This window comes from Elephantulus edwardii, unplaced genomic scaffold (assembly GCF_000299155.1).
Source record: "Elephantulus edwardii isolate Elephantulus edwardi_28Jun2011 unplaced genomic scaffold, EleEdw1.0 scaffold00280, whole genome shotgun sequence".
In the NCBI taxonomy this organism is placed as follows: Eukaryota; Metazoa; Chordata; class Mammalia; order Macroscelidea; family Macroscelididae; genus Elephantulus; species Elephantulus edwardii.
Genome location: NW_006400030.1, coordinates 1,888,848 through 1,905,904, shown reverse-complemented (window position 1 = coordinate 1,905,904; position 17,057 = coordinate 1,888,848). Strand labels below are relative to the sequence as shown.

Below are 17,057 nucleotides of genomic sequence, written 5' to 3'. Positions count from 1 at the left end.
CAACACACACACACACACACACATATATATATATATATACACACACACACACACACACATATACACACACACATTTATATATTTATATACTTTCTTTACATATATATATGCATACCGAAGCTCTAGAGAATCTACCTACCTGTCTATAAATAAACAAGCTTCATTGATTTTGCTTCTCTGCAGAACCCAGCCTGAGGCACCACTTGTCCCACCTGGGGACAGATTTATCTGTGGAGCTCTGTCCTCTTCAGCTCACAACCATGGCTCTTTCCGAGCTCTACTTTGGGGAAGCAGACAAGGAGTGGGCTGTGTGGCTCTTCAACAGGGTAGCCTTTCTCCTATATGAAGCCCCCCCACTATCACTCCAGAAACTTTATCAGGCTCAATGGTTCAGGACCTTCAGTTTTCTCTTATGAAATACAAGCCTCCACAGATTTGCAAAACAGTTGCCTTTAAAGGGTCTTTGAGCTTGTAAATATTAAGGGATGGAAACTTCTTATCTTTCTCTCTTGGAGCCACTGGTGGATTCAAACCTTGGGAGACATAAGGCCTTTTGATTTATAACATAACATGTCTGGATCTATGCCACCAAAATTCCTTAAGTAATACCTACTTTTGTTGTGTACTGTCAAGTCAGAATCAACCCATAGCTGACCCTCTAGTGGGTTTTCAGACGCAGTTTAATTACATGGGAGAAGATTGCCCATTTTTCTCCTTCAGAGCAGCTGATGGATTTAAACAGTGCGAACAGCTTCTTAGCACTAGGCCACCAGAGCTCCCTATAGGGGATCAAATTGACATCAACTTGAAAGACTAGACAGGAGTTTTAGAGGGCTATGAATTTATGTTCATAAGGGAGGAACAACTCAGAAAAAAGAGAGGGAGAATGACCACACAACTTGAAGCATTAAACCAATGTCGAAATTGTTGATTGGTATATGTCCTGCTGTGTTTATCAACAAGAACAGTGCTTTGTATTGTGTTTTCAATAAGAATAAAAGAAATTAGTGGTAAAAAAATGCAAATACTAATCATCCGGAGAATGGCTAAAAAAAAAAGCAATTTATCTATACAATGTAATACTATATATTAGCTTAAGAAATAAATCTATTTACTTTGAGACATACGTTTAAATTACCAACATCAGCTTAAGAAAGAAATCTATTTACTTTGAGACATATGTTTAAATTACCAACATCGCCCCAAAATATAACAGGTGTGTATGTGTTCTCCCTCCCTGACTTTGTTTAGTCAGGGGCTCTGGCAAAGATCACAGTTCTTCTAGGACAAAGCCTTGGGCTTCTCCCAGGTCAGTCTGCCCTGCATCAGACACATGAAGGTCTTTCCTTACCTTCATCCCAAAGGACTGCATCCTTGTGGCTACTTCTCTCCCAATTCTGCCTAGGCCAAGAATTCCCAGAATCTTTCCATTCAGCTCTGTTCCCATGAACTGCAATCAAACAGGCAAAAGGCAAAGAAGATCAAGTCAATGCCAACAGCGAACCTCAGGCAGTGGCGCGGCAGTGAGGAAAGGCCAGCTACTCACCTTCTTCCGGTCCCACTTGCCATTCTTCATTGAAGCTGCTGCCTGAGGGATCTGCCTGCAAAGAAGACACAGGTTCAGTTGTTCCTCCCAAGACCACTGTGCAGCGTGGAGGAAGGAAGACCTTGAGCCTGCACACTACTCCCTGGAGTACTCAGCTCAGTCTGGGTGTGGGAGTTTTCAGTTTAGAAACACCAAGGGGGATCAAGGGAGTATAGGAGGGAAACCTTTGGCTAGCCCTGAGACTGGTTTCCAGTAAGGAGTCTGGAAAGTTTCGGTTCTACTGCAGCTACTGAGTATCAGTCAGAACAACAGCGAGTATGTTTTCCACTCAGTGGGAGCCAGTCTTTCAGGGATTGTAAAGTACTGGGGTGTTAGGGAACTTTGATGACATCAAGTGCTCAGAAATGTAAAGAATTTTCACCTTCCTATCGCATTCGGGTCGTCCTGAACCAGATTATTTCTTATTCCTTTCACTCTCTTTCTCACTGAAGCCAACTCACAGGTGACCCTCCCTTGGGTTTTCCAGCCTGTACAACACACAGGAGGGTCTGCCCAGACTCCTCCCTATGAACACTGGTGGATATGAACCTTCGGTAGATTCTTCCTTTGTTTTTGTTAGGTGCCACTGAGTTGCTTATGACTCATAATGACCCTTATCTTGCCTTATCCTGAGCCATCTTTATAAACTCTGCCATACCTGAGCTCATTGTTATAGTCAGTCTATCTTTTTGAGAGTCTTCCTTTTTCTCTGGCCTTTCTTATCATGATGGTTTTAGGGTTTGTTTGTTTTTTTCTTTTTTTAGGGACTGGCCTTCCCTGACAAATCCTAAGACGCTCAGGCTAGTTTGAAGAGGACAAGTACCAAAGTCTATATTATAGTTCCATTCTGTTCTGACTGCTTGTCCTATCACATCTAATATCCACACTGATCTCTAGCCCCTCAGCTATCACCAAATACACACACATTTCAGTCCTGCTAATGGTTAACATGAAGGTCATAGTCTTCCTATGTGTTTTGCGGGAGAGAATAAAGAGGCAGTCAGGGCAAGTTAGAGGTGAAAAGGTAAGATAGGCTGTGGAAAACCTGAGTCATAATGGAAGTTTTTTTTTTTCTGAAAGCAAAGGAAGAGAGGAGAGATCAATACCCAAAGAGTAAATATTCACCCACATTCGCATCCAGCCTCCTAAGAATTTCAACGCAAACTTTTTGCTGGCCAGCAAATTTGGAGTGGTTTGTGTGTGAAAATAGATATTCCAAGATACTGTTCTTCTGTTTTCACTTCCCTAAACAGTATTTTGGGATCACCAGTTAAAAATTTCTACATGCACAATTCAACATTTATTATTTTCTTTAAATTATGAATAATTTCTTGCTAAAGGAGATCAAACACTATAGCCTTCAATATGGATTACATCTCAACATCAAGAAGACAAAAATCTTCACCACTGGGCTGACACACAAATCCTGAGACATGGAGAAAAGATTAAAATGTCAACAACTTCACCTTACCTGGATCCACAATCAACACCTTTGGCACCAGCAGTCAAGAAATCATAAGACATTGCATCAGGAATGTCTCCTATCAGGGACCTCCCCAAAGAACTGAAGAGTAATGATTCCAGTTTAAAGATTAAGGTTGTGCCTGATTCTGGCCGTGGTCTTTTCTTTTTTCTTTTTTTTGAGGCAAGGGTGAGGAAACTTCATTTCACATAGATAGGACAAGAATACTGATCTTTCATCTAACTCAATGAATGAAGTGTTACAAAATCAATATAAAACACTGTAAATGAGATAGTCTACCAAAAAGCAAAAAAAGAACACCTCATACTTAATCTCTGAAATCCTTGTGGTTTTTCGATTTACAAGGCTATGGTCTTTTTAATCACTTGCTATGCTTCTGAGAGCTAGACAATGAATAACGATGAGAGAAGAATTGATGCCTTTGAGTTGTGGAGTTGGAGAAGAGTGTTGAATATCCCATGGACGGCCAATAGAACAATATAGATAAGTCTTGGAGAAGGTGCAGCAAGAATGCATCTTAGAGGCAAGGATGGTAAAACTTCATCCCAAATACCAACATGTTGCTAGAAAGGACTATTCCTTGGAAAGGGACATCATGTTAAGAAAGGCGGAAGATCAGTGAAAGAGAGGAAGACCCTCAACCAGATGGACTGACAGTAACTACAGCAATGGGCTCAAGTATGCCAGAGATGAAGAAGATGGTGCAGGGGAGGATAGCGTTCAGATCTGCTATTGTAGGGTTGCTATTAGTTGCACTCAAATTGGGAGCATCTAACAACAACAACATTAACTAATCTCATGCTTCCTATCTGCTCTTTTGAGCTGTTAATTTGACTCAACAAATGGACTTTGTGTGCATGTGTGTATGTACGCACGTGTGCTAAGCTGTGTGTCTGATAGTTGAGTGAAGGTTTACAAAGGAAATCAGCTTTCCAGTCAACAGACATTTTGTTCCACGTCTTTGCAATCCTAGCAATGTCTGCTCACTCACCCACCTCTCATATAGGTGGTCCCTTATAACACCGTGTGCAAGGTAGGCATTTACTAGTTAAGCTAAACTGTTTAGTTTGAAGAAGACTTTTGAAGAAGATGTCAGGATATTTTTGGTTCAAAGTCTAAAGATTATCTAGATTAGTAGCTTCAGAGAGTCACCAGGTCCTGCAGCACCAGAAAATCTGGAATCCTGAGAGTTTGGAATTTTATTTCACCTAGTCTCTCCATAGAGGATGAAAGGCACCAAGCGTCAAGGACTCTCCTTCATAGGGTCGCTGTGAGTCGCCTGCAACTCTACGGCACTTAACAACAACAACAACAACAACAACAGCAACAACAGTCTTTCCATTTTGTGTAGGATTCTCCTATCAATCTGTGAGGACACTGCCCAGTATGGTAGTCAGGCACTAGCCAGTTCTGGTCTCATTGCAAAAGGGGGAGTTATTCATGGAGGCATTAGGCCACACATTTCATTTTATCTTCTTTTTTAAAAATTAATTTTCATGAAGGTTTATAGATTTAGGATTTCCATTCTTCTGAATCTTCTTCTTTGATCTTATTTCTTTGCTGCTCCAGGAGAATATGGTAGCTCCTATTGTTAAGGTGAGTGAGACTACTAATAGAAACCAATTATTGTACTCTGGATGACAGCTGGCAAACTTTTAAGACCCTAGGCATAATGTAACAAACTGGAAGATAGCCCAGAAGCACTAAACATATTATTGGCCCAATTAACTGAGTTGTCCCTTGAAGATATAACCCTAAACCTCCAAACCAAGCAACTAAATCTAAGAAGAGTCAGCAGGTATTTTCATTGTTGTCGTATTTCTCTTCTTTATGTATCACTGTTTCCTCCAGCCTCCTGGAATTATAGCATCCTAGAAACTCTGGTGATTTGTGCAAAGTTCCCCTCTAAGAGGTCTGTTCTGGTCTTCTCTCCATCCACACTGTCCAGTGTTCTCAACTTTACTGTCCACTTTCTCCTATTACTTCCCAACCAGGAAAGCAACCTGATTAAACGAGCATATAGTAAGTTAAGACTAATGTGTAATAAGTTAATTAGTTCTAGTAGAATGCATACTTCTTTAGTTTTTATTTTTTGTTGTTGTTGTTGTTGTGTGTCATTGAGTCAGAATTGATTGGCACAGGAGGAAATTGTCACTCCTTCCCTAGCAAAATATCTGGTGGATTCGAACCGTGCACCTTCAGGATTGCAGTGCACCTTTCTGCCACTAGGCCACCAGAACTAACTTCTTTAGTTTTTTGGGTTTTGTTTTTTTTTTATTATTTGTGTGTGTACCGTCAAATCAGATCTGACTGGTACAGGAAGAGGACATTGCTCCTCCTTCTCCAGCAGACCATCTGGTGGATTCGAACAATGCACCTCTGGGATTGCAGTGCAGCTTTTTGCCACTAGGCCACCAGAGCTCCCTAACTTCTTTAGTTTGTAATACATCTTTGCTCAGTAGAGCCACAGATGGGTGGTTGGGAATGAGGTAGTTTTTAAAAATCCTACTACTTAGCCCACCTCTCTAAATAAAGTGGTCCTGAAACAGAGGGAAAATTATCCTTGGTTCCCTACATTTTCCATCCAAAGTAAGGGATTAACTTGCTAGAAAGACCTAGTTGCACTGGCATTCAGCTTCCCACCCCCATCACTGAAATTATAAATCAAATGAAACCAAGATACTGTTTTCTATATGTCTCTGAGGAAGTAACACCATACCCAGCCCTGCCGTTTCAGATGCTTCACTTAAGGTCTCTTTCTAGGCTGAGTTCCTTCTGTTACAGAAATCGTCTCTGTTCCTCTTTCCCCTGAACCTCTCCTCTCCTTCACTGGTGAGTGAATACCATACTGAGATAGTCAGGGTCTGACACTTAAGGCAGAAATCTTCAAGAAGAGAACAGAGTTTGATTCCTTGAGATGCCACCCCAGCAAGAATAACTGGTCTAGTGTTAGGGAATAAAGAATAATTTCTTGGTCCTAGGAGGCTTTAAGAATGAGTGGATGAGAGAGCTCTGGTGGTGAGTGGCCAGAAGCTGCACTGTAATTCCAAAGGTACATGGTTCGAATCCACCAGATGCTCCACTGGAGAAGGAGGGCCAATCTCCTCCTGTGTCAGTCAGATCTGACTTGATGGTACACAACAAGAAAAAGAAGAAAAAGAAAAAATGAGTGGATGAAGAAAAAAAATTAAAAAATGAAAACAAATAAACAAGAACAACAAAAGTAAGAATGAGTAGATGAGTTAGGATTGCTGGCTTCCTGGAGCCCCTGATTTCTTAGAAGGGACCTTCCTATTCTTCTGCCCATTGACTGCTTGCTTCTGCATTGAACAAAGTAATGGCTCAATATGATCTTTTCTGGCAAAACACTACCCAATATAAAAAGACTCACGCACATTATATGTCATATTTACTTGGTTGCTAGGCCGCCCCCAGCCTTTAACAGACCATCTTGTCTTGAAATTTAACCAACCTTCAACCCAGAACTCCTGCCAGAACAGCACGCCATCTAACCATTTGTGTTCCCTTGTGATATCAACCCCACAGGTAGGTCCAGGAAGTACCCAACAGCATGATATTTCATTCAATTGCATTAGATTTGTAAGAACAGTGATAAGGGTATGAGTGCCCTAAAGTCAACAAGGGAAATAACTTCCCATGAAATACCACTCAAGCTTAATCTTGAAGAACAGGCTCGGGTTGCCTAGACAAAAATGAGGGGAAAGGATGCTCCAGGCAACGCAAACAATATCTGCAAGGCTGAGAGGCAGGGGAAAGCATGGTGTGCCCAGAAACCGACTGCTGTGGCATGGACGTGGAGAGTGGAAGACGAACAAGGAGGAATAGGAAAGGTTAACTCAGATCTTATCACTGGGGCTGCCAGTAGGAAACCCATATTTCTTCCTCCTCTGACCATGTGCAAATCACTGGGAACCCAAAAAGACAATGACCTTTATATGTTGGGGAACCAGTATACTAATGTTTAGTAGAAAGATTAACAGCCTCAGTGGTTTGAAACTGCCAAACTAAAATACTTTTACATTTCTCTAGGTCTCTTTGCTTGGCCAGTTGTGACACACTCAAGAAAATGGCTTTGCTAAGAAGTTGGAGACTTACCTGGCCAGGCACATGATCATCCCACACGTGAGCTCCGCAGCACTGAGGCTGTTCCCGTTGGGAGTGCTAAAGACCAGAGACAAGAGGGGAGACATCAGTGCATCCAGATCTAGGACTTCCACTCCTGTCTTTAGAGAAATCCAGAGCATGTTCTATGCTCCCTGAGTTTACTGGTTCTTAGTCCAAACCCCCAACCTTGTCATCACCCTAGACCCTGATGCGTTCTCTCCTGGGTGTCAGGGATGGAAGGAAGGATTTTCTTTGCCATGTCTTCATGTCTCCATGTGGAGGGTCATATCTAGTCTCTCTGTACCCAAATATACTTTCTTCTCTTCAACATAGAAGAAGCGCATGAAACAGTGGGACCTATGTGTGCTTCTGCCCTTTTCTCTGTGCTCTCCTTTCAGGATCAATCTGCCTACAGAAAGTGCATGCTTCCTGAAGTTCCATGCCATCAATCAGATTCATCCTGTGCTCATGACTGGTGGGTTGTCTTAGCTGTTCGGTACCCTCATGTCAATTCCAACTCATAGTGACCCCTTCTGTCAGACTAGAGCTGACCTATAGGGCTTTCTAGGCTGTAGCCTTTATGGGAGCAGATCACCAGGATTTCCATCTTCGAGCTGTAAGTAGATTTGAACTACCAACCTTTTGGTTAGCTGGACACTGAACTACCACCATTGAGCACCATTGGAGCTCCTTTAAAAGGTGGGTTTCAAAAATCATTGCGTTTTAATTAGAACCAACTCACAGCTGATCCTCTAGTAGGTGTTCAGAGGCTTCAAATCACACAGGAGGAGACGGTTCATATTTCTCATTTGGAGCAGCTGGTGGATTCGAAACCTTTGAATTGACAGAGCAACTCCTTACCCATCAGGCACCAGAGCTCCCCAGTAAGTGGGTAAGTCTATGTAATTCAGAGGTAAGCCCACAGACCTACATCAAATTATCCAAACTGATTTCAATTGTAATAAAGCTACAATTTTGGTTTCTACCTATTTGATTTCTCTGCTCTCTGATTTCTCAGTAAGCTCTGAAAGAAGAAAAATACTATTTATTAGTGTCCTCATACTTTCGCATCCAGGACAATATTGATTCTACCTATTTCACAAAAAGGACAATCGAGAAGCAACCTACAAAGCTATTTATTTTCTGAAACTCATGTTTTTAAAAGAATTAAACACACTCTCATCCTCCTCCTTCCCCTGCTAGGTCATTTTTACTTTGAAAAGGAAAAGCTACAAAAGAAAAAAAAGTTAAGAGATTCCCATGGGAGTTGTAAAAGGAGTCTCAATGTTTCTCTTCCCACAAGATCACCTTTGTTCTCCCCCAGCCATCAGGCTGTCAGGGAAGCACACGGAGGGGCAGGGTCCAGGGCCTGCATCCCAGGCAAGAACAGGTTGTCCTTGAACAGGTTTCCTGTCAGTTATGGATCTCAGATAACCCCTGCCCTACAGGGGCATGTGAAGAGAGGGAGGGAAAAGGCCTGGAGGACAACGGAGTCCCCAAGGGAAGAGAAGAGGCTTAAGGACTGGGACATAGACTCGGGTTAGTCCTTACGTCCCATCAAAACACCAGAATAGGAGACTGAAATGGGACTGCTCGGCATTGACATGCCTACAAGGCCTGTGCCTAGGAGTTTCTACAAACACAGTTCTAAAGGGGATTCTTTTCCTTCTGGTATCAGAGTGACAGAAGAGACCAGTGACTGCTGGATTCCAAAGGGGTGAGGAAGCACGTAGGCTTACGGTCTCTGTGGTGACTGCATATGCATGCAAGGAGAGCAAAGCGGAGCTCGAGGAACACTTACTGTAAGTGGGATGAGACAAGCGGGAGGGACAGAGCTGGCACAGGGAATGCAGCAAAATTCAGTAACACACTTCTGATTCCCTGGCCAGGCTGCAGATGTGCCAACTGTTCACTGGGTGGATGTGTGGAGCCTTTTGAGATCACAAAACTTTTACTTCCGAGAGTTGGGGACTACAGAGCTATAAGTATTGATGACAAGTCTGGACTCTGGCTGAGACCAGGTGGCCCCCGTCAGCCCTTTTAAGTCAAACTCGACTTTCTCACAGGCGAGCTCCACACCAACCCCTTAGCCTTCATGGCTTACTTCATGACCAGGACTCCTTTCCTTGTCGCGGCCTCCAGGTCCACGTTGTCCACGCCTGTGCCGGCCCTGCCCACCACCTGGAGCTTCTCTGCTGCATTGATGACATCAGCAGTCACCTTGGTGGCCGAGCGGACGATGAGGCCTTCACAGTCCTGAGGCAGAAAGAGAAACATCAGGGTCCACAAAGTTGATCTGAGAGACCTCCCAAGGCCTCGGCCACAGTGTCACCTCTCAAAAAAGCAGCTCATCCCTTGCTGCCCAGTTCCCCTGCCCCCACCTAGCCAATTCTGACCCATAGCACACATGCAACAGAGAAAATGGCTTAATAGAGCTTTCTTGGCTATAATCTTTTAAAAAAATATTTTGAAAAGAATACATAACATATTCATGTACATTTTTAAGTGACACATTTATATACACACATAATTCCAATTATTCCCACCAACATAAATGTACAAAGGTGTAGCTAAAGTGACAAGCAACCTAAAAAAAATAAGCTAAATACATTTTCATTTCATACTGATATCTAAATATTGCATTTGAGAATTGTTAAAAACTCCTAAGATAAAGACATATGCTGCCTGAATATTAAAAACTCCTCTACTTTGTACCATGGAGAGTTTCATCAGGAATATTTGTACAAATTAGTACCTTAGAACAATGTACTTTCATTCCTCCCATGAGACATACTAAGCTTTCTGTACTGTGTTTTAGAACTTTTCCAAATGCAGGAAAATGTCATTGATGACATGACGTATGAGTTTTCAAGAAGAGCTGAATTGCCAGGTTATATGTTTAAGTATGTTCTTCCAGAAACCTTGTAATTTAGTTTGGAATATGTCAATGCACAGTTTGTGAGAGTAGTCTCTATGTGATAAAAATATTCTTCATAATTATTTTAAAAGAAAACAAACCAAAAAACCCCACCCATGTAAGTAAATAAGAATAAAACACACATTGAGAACCTCTTTCAATATACAAAATTTATAAGATAATTCAGTGCTAATCCCAAAGCGCAAGAGGGGAAGACCCTCTATGAGGTGGATTGATTCGGTGACTGGGGTAATCAGGATGGGTGTGTCAGAGGCGGTGCGGTTGGCGCAGGATAGAGCAGGGTTTAGGGCTGTTGTACATAGGGTTGCTATGAGTCGCAAACTACCCGATGGCACATAACAACAACAACAACAACCCCAAGGTTATGATAAAAACCAGAATTATTCCTGGATCACAAGGATAAAATTATTAAGTCAAACAACAGATACAGCAACTTGAAAAGTGAAGTTAAAAGAAAACTAAGCCTGAAAAAATATTTTTTTAAAAACTAAGCCTGAAGAATTCTAAGAAAATCTTCACTTTTAAAATATTAGATCATAGTTTAAAGTCAATGAACTCGGACACTAAAAACTAGTACTTCTCATTAGCTCTTGGCCAGAGGCATAAAAATCAAACTCTCTGAATGCCTACTTCTTGGTACAGTAAGACCCACACTATTTCAAAGACTTCAGAGCAATAAGATCAAAGATAACAATGCATTTTATCTCACTTTACAAACTATAAAAAACTTTTATTCCTAATAAAGTGAGGCTTGGTCATGCTTTAAAAGTGTTAAATAGAAAAACCAATTTAAGATAAAACAACAATTTTTCTTTTTTACCCAGGTTATTACCCATCCACTTCCTAAACAACATGCCTCCAGCCACTCTATGAACTTTGATAAATGTCAATGGTTGTAGAGAGGCTTCAGGCCGTTTGTTCATAGGGTCACTATGAGACATGCTCAACTCAAAGGCAGGCAACAACAATTATACCTCTATTTGTTAGAAACTGGTATATAGATGGCCTCATTTTTTGATGACATGGAAAAATTTCTAAGGTAAGATCTCTACTCTGTTTTACCTTTCCAGTATAGACATGGTTCTAGAAAGTTTCTCCTTTCTTCAGTTAAGAAATGAGAAACCAACTCTTTTGCTTTTGACCTAAAATATCTGCCCTAGCCTGCTCATTCTACCAGTGTGAACAGAGTTAAGTCACTAACTGGCTTATTAATAGGATGGCAAGGGGTGCTCTGGTGGCAGCCTAGTGGGTGAAGAGTTGCTCTACCAACTCAAAGACAGTCAGTTCCAATCCACAAGATTGTTCCGAGGGAGAAAGAGGCTAAATCTCCTCCTGTGGGATTCACAGCCTCTAAAAACCTAATGGAGGGTCAGCTATGAGTAGGCTGACCACATATGACAACAATAATAGGATGGCAAGACCTTATCATACACTTTGTGCATATTATCAGGAGGGACCAGTCCTTGGAAAAAGTAACATGCTTGGAAAAGTAGGAGGTCAGCAAAGACGTGTAAGATTCTTAACAAAGATGGAATGGCATAGTGACTGGGACAATGCACTTAATTGAGCATAGCAGAAATTGTGATGATGGCACAGGAGTGGGCAGGGTTTCCTTTGTTGTACTTAGAGTTGCTCTGAGTCAGAGCTGATTCCAGGGTACCTAACAACAATAAAATGCTATGACACAATGCTATTATACAACACATCGCTTAAAGATTTTATTCATCCAACTAGGGAAATGTACCATCTTAAAAACAATGAATAAATAAAACTATCTTATCCATGACGTTTTAACACATTGTGTGTGTGTGTGTGTGTGTGTGTGTGTGTGTGTGTGTGTGTGTGTACCAGCAAACCAGATCTGACTGGTACAGGAGGAGACTGTCCCTCCTTCTCCAACAGAGCATCTGGTGGATTCGAACTGTGCACCGCTGGGATTGCAGTGCAGCTTCTTGCCACTAGGCCACCAGAGCTCACCAAAGTTTTAACACATTTTATGTCAAAGAAATAAATAATCAATTACATGTCCTACTCACCAAGGGGTCACTAGCTACTAAAAACCAAACTTCATGTAGACACTTAAACCCTAGGCAGAATGTTTGAATACAAACATCTCTAAGTTACTATCTTTGTTATATAAGTCAACATTATACATCTTTGCAATAAGCAGTAGTCGTTAACAAGTCCAATCACAATTTCCCTCTAGCAATTGAAGATAAACTATTTCATTATAACATGAAAACAGTAAGCCTTGGGCTATTGCAAAAGTCTTTTCAAACATGTCAATATCTAACATGGAGAAAATATAGGAGAAGAGAAATAGTGAATGCTTATCTGGTCTCATATTAGGACATGTTCCCAGTGGCAATATTTAAAAATTATAAGTAAGCAAATAAAACATAAGGGTTCACAAGAATCAAAATTTGATCCCAAGTCTAGCCCCCCTGAATTTAGAAACCAACTCAGAAATAGCTTTGAGGCCTTGTACACTAATGAACAAAGACCAGATGACTATGGGAAAATACCAAGAAGACTGTTCAGGAAGAATGCAAAAAGTCATTACAAAGAAGGAAGAAAAAGAAGAAAAGACCAAAATGGATGTCAGAAGAAACTCTGACTATTGTACTAGAGAGCTAAGAAGTCAAAGCAAAGGGAAGAAATCACGAAGTTAAAGAGCTGAACAGAAGATTTCAAAGGGGAGCTCAGGAAGACAAGGCAAAATATTAAATGAAATGTGCAAGGAGCTGGAGTCTGAAAATAAAAAGGGCAGAACATGCTCAGTACTTCTTAAGCTGAAGGGACTAAATAACAAATTCAAGCTACGAGTTGCAATCCTTAAGAATGCCAGGGGAATAATACTGAATGTTTCAGGAAGCATTAAAAGAAGATGGAAGGAGTATACACAGTCACTGTGCCAAAAAGAAGTGGCTGACACAAGAATTTCAAGAAACAACATATGATCAATATGGTGATGAAGGAGGAAGTTCAGGCTGCTCTGAAGGACTTGATAAAAAGTAAAGCCCCAGGAATTGATGGAATACCAATTGACATATTTCAACAAACAGAGGCTCCCTGGATGTGCTCACCAAGTTAAGCCAAGAAATCTGGAGGATAACTACTTGCCCAACTGGCTGGAAAGGATAAGTGTTTATTCCAATTCCAAAAAAAAGGTGAGCCAACAGAGTATGGAAATTATCGAACAAGATCATTTATATCACTTATTACCGTGGATTGCAAAGAGAACAAACAAGTTTGTCCTCGAGAGGGTGAGGCTGCTCCTTGGAGGCAAGGATTCTGAAGCTTCATCTGACATACTTTGGACATGTTTCAAGGAGGGACCAGTTCTTGGAGAGAGATGTCATGCTTGGGAGTGTGGAGTGACAGAGAAAGAGAACAAAGACCCTCCATGAGATGGATTGATTCAGTGCCTGGGGTAATGGGGGTAGGAGCGTCAGAGACAATAAGATTGGCATGGGATAGAGCAGGTTTTAGGGCTGTTGTCATAGGGTTGCTATGCGTTGCAGGTGACTCGATGGCACATAGCAACAACAGTATTACACACTAGCAAAATCCTGCTGAAGATTATTCAGAACTGACTGGAAGAGTACTTTGACAGAGAACAAACGCAAATACAAGCTGGGTTAAGAAGAGGTTGTGGCACTAGCAACATTATTGCCAATGCCAGATGGATGCTGGCAGAAAGCAAAGAGTACCAGAAGCATGTCTATCTGTGTTTCATTGAATATGTAAAGGCATGTGATTGTGTGGATCACAACAGATTGTGGCTAACCTTGAGGAAAATGGGAATCTCAGAACACTTGATTGTGTTTATGCGAAACCTATACTTAGATCAGGAAGCAGTCCTCGTTCCTCATAAACAGAGCAGGGAAACACTGCATGGTTCAATGTATCAGGGATCCATTCTGTCCCCATACCTTTTCAATGTATATGCAGAACGTATCATTTGGGAAGCAGGGCTTTATGAGGAGGAATGTGGCATCACGACTGGAGGACAATTCATCAACAACCTTCATTATGCAGATGACACAACCTTGCTTGCTGAAACTGAAAAAGACCTGAAGTGCTTGCTGCAGAAGGTCAAGGACTGTAGTTTTCTCTGTGAGTTGAAGCTCAACATCAAGAAGACAAAGATTCTCACCACTGAGCCAACTGGCAGCACCGTGATAGATGGAGAAGAGATTGAGGTTATTAACAATTTACAGCTTACTCAGAGAATTACAGTTTACTAGGCTCCACAATCAATCAGCAGTCAGCAAATCAAAAGAGGAATTATGCTGGGAAAATCTGCTGTCAGGGACCTCGCTAGAGTATTGAAAAGCAACAATGTCAGTCTAGAGACTAAGCTGAGCCTAATCCAGGCCATGGTCTTCACAATTACTTGCTATGCTTTAGAGCGTTGGACAGTGACTAAAGATGACAGAAGAATTGATGCCTTTGAGTTGTGGTGCTGGAGAAGAGTACTGAATATACCCCATGGACTGCCAAGAAAACAAATACGTTTTCCAGAGTGAAACCAAGTTTCTCCTTGGAGTCTAGGATTTTGAAGCTCTGTCTTACATACTTTGGGCACATGACCAGAAGAGATTGGCCCTTGAAAAAAGACATCCTCCTTGGAAGGGTGGAGGAAAAGCACAGGAAAGGAAGGCTTTGGATGAGATGGACTGATACAGTGACTGGGGCAATGGGGGTTGGTGTGTCAGAATTAGTGAGATTGGCTCAGGACAAAGCAGGGTTCAGAGCTGCTGCACATAGGGTCACTACGGGTCACAGGTGACTTGATGGCACATAATGATAACAACAATATGAAAATGGTCCAGAAATTGTTCACATGAAGATAAATTATTTTTTCCCCCAATGGCTCACATAAAAGAAAGGGGCACTTAGGAACCTTAAAAGATTATTTAAATGGTATTTGGAAAATATATAAAAAGAAAAACCAGCAAAAATAGAACATTCTGTACACCTATGTTCATGGCAGCATTATTCACAATAGCAAGAAAATGGAAACGCCCAACAACAAACGAATGGATTGAGAAATTACAGTACATTCATATGATGGAATACTGCACAGCACTCAGGAGCAACAATTTCATGTGAGGTAAACATGAAAATAACTACACTACGGAAAATTGATAGAAGCAACAATTTTGTAAAATACTACATTATAACATGGGAAAGACTGGAGAGCATTATGCTGAATGAACTAATTGAGTCTCATAAAGACAAATACGGCATTAAGATCATTATTGCAAAAATGGAAGGCTCACTCGTTAGATATGAGTCAATGTCCCAAAGGGGAGGTGGGGAGGAAGGCTGAAAAAAGGGAAGGGTAGCAATCACTGGTATAGCAGAGTTTAGTGGGTAGATGGGGGATGTGAAGAAATAGGAAAAATTCAAAGAGGACTCGAAGAGATGTGATAATAAGTAAAGATCCATAGTGACAGGTTCTATGAAATACAGTGTATTGTGGTTACATGAAGCACAATGTGAATGAAGAATTGTGTAGAACAATGTACATGAATGAAAGATAATGTAAACGAGTTATTGTATAAAAAACAGTCAAAAAATAATCAAGAAAGATCTTGAAGATAGTGCAAAATAGTCAAGGTTCAGACCTGTTGTTCACAGGGTCACAAGAGTCAGCTCAATGGCACCTAACAATAATATGACAACAGAATAAAATAAATAACCTCATTGATACAGAGAAGAAAGCAATAATTAAAATGTATGTTGTGTACTAATAAATTTTAAAATACAACTTTACATTAAAGATAATTTAGGCAAATATAAAAAACAGAGAGAAGATTTGTTTAAAAATAAGACTTCCTTTAAAGCTCGTTACCCTCTGGATGCTGTAGAAAATGAGATGTGTTCTCCCAAACTCACTATTCACACTTAAACATAAATTTTCCGGCAGATATAGGTCCACCTTTGTCTTCATCTTCTTTATAAAAAATTCCATCCACCAAACGTCATGATGACTTTCATTCACCACTGCACCACACTTTCCACACGCCTTCTTTAGATGTATTTTACCTTCATCTGTAGTGTTTCCAGTCATTATCAAGATCCATTTTGTAGAAGGAGTCACAGGAGCTCAGTGCATTTCAAATCTCTAGATCAGTGTTGATATCAATGTGCTCTTTGGGGATGTTCACCTCTGAGGAATTTTACTTTCTTGTCCACAGCCAAGGGCAGGTGGATTAATGAGCTTTCTCTTCTCTCTCACACACATTCCCTTCAAGCCCTGTTCCCAACTTTTGAGAACCTCCAGAATGTCCAGGGTAAACTAAATGCACTGACCATCATGGTGCTTGTGTTGTTGTTGTTATGCACCATCAAGTCAGAATCCACTCACAGTAGACCCTCCAGCAGGTTATCAGAGTCAGTACTGCACATGGGAGAAAATGCCATCTTTCTCCCATGGAACAGCCGGTGGTTTCGAACTACATGCCTTGGGTTGGCAGAGCAAATAATGAGCCATGCTTTTCTAAATACCCTTCATAATGGACCAACATTAAGCCACTCTCTTTAATCTTGCAATGGTAGATGAATGGCTTCTGGAAAACGTCAATCTTCGTTTCTGGTTCAGGGATCACAGTCCCATTCAAAGACGAACCACCATCAGGACTACATACGATGCAAAAAGCCTCATGTTAGTTAAGCAGGAAAGTAACAGGGAAAGGGCCCCACCTTCAGAAAGTTAAGGATGTCCTGGCTGTAATCTTAATGGAAGCAGATCATTAGGCCTTTCTTCCTCAGAGCCTCTGGGGAGTATGAATCAACACCATTTAAATTAGTGGTTGAGCACCACTATGCACCACTCATAGGCCAGAACCACGCAGTCAGTGAACAGTGTCTGCTCACAGACATCTTTGTGAAGAGAAATAAGTAGTTGGACTCAT

General features: G+C 41.2%; 1 protein-coding gene and 1 pseudogene across 1 annotated transcript in view; both read right to left on the bottom strand.

Annotated features, from left to right (window-relative positions):
- Positions 1-17,057, bottom strand: part of PHGDH (phosphoglycerate dehydrogenase) — a 54,922-nt gene that overhangs the window by 22,784 nt on the left and 15,081 nt on the right. Inside the window, exons 2-5 of the mRNA XM_006900319.1 lie at positions 9,298-9,449; positions 7,185-7,250; positions 1,547-1,601; positions 1,352-1,450 (exon numbers count right to left, since the gene is read on the bottom strand). Coding sequence (XP_006900381.1) covers positions 1,352-1,450; positions 1,547-1,601; positions 7,185-7,250; positions 9,298-9,449 — 372 coding nt within the window. The remainder of the gene's footprint in view (positions 1-1,351; positions 1,451-1,546; positions 1,602-7,184; positions 7,251-9,297; positions 9,450-17,057) is intronic.
- LOC102861704 lies at positions 16,038-16,807 on the bottom strand (annotated as a pseudogene).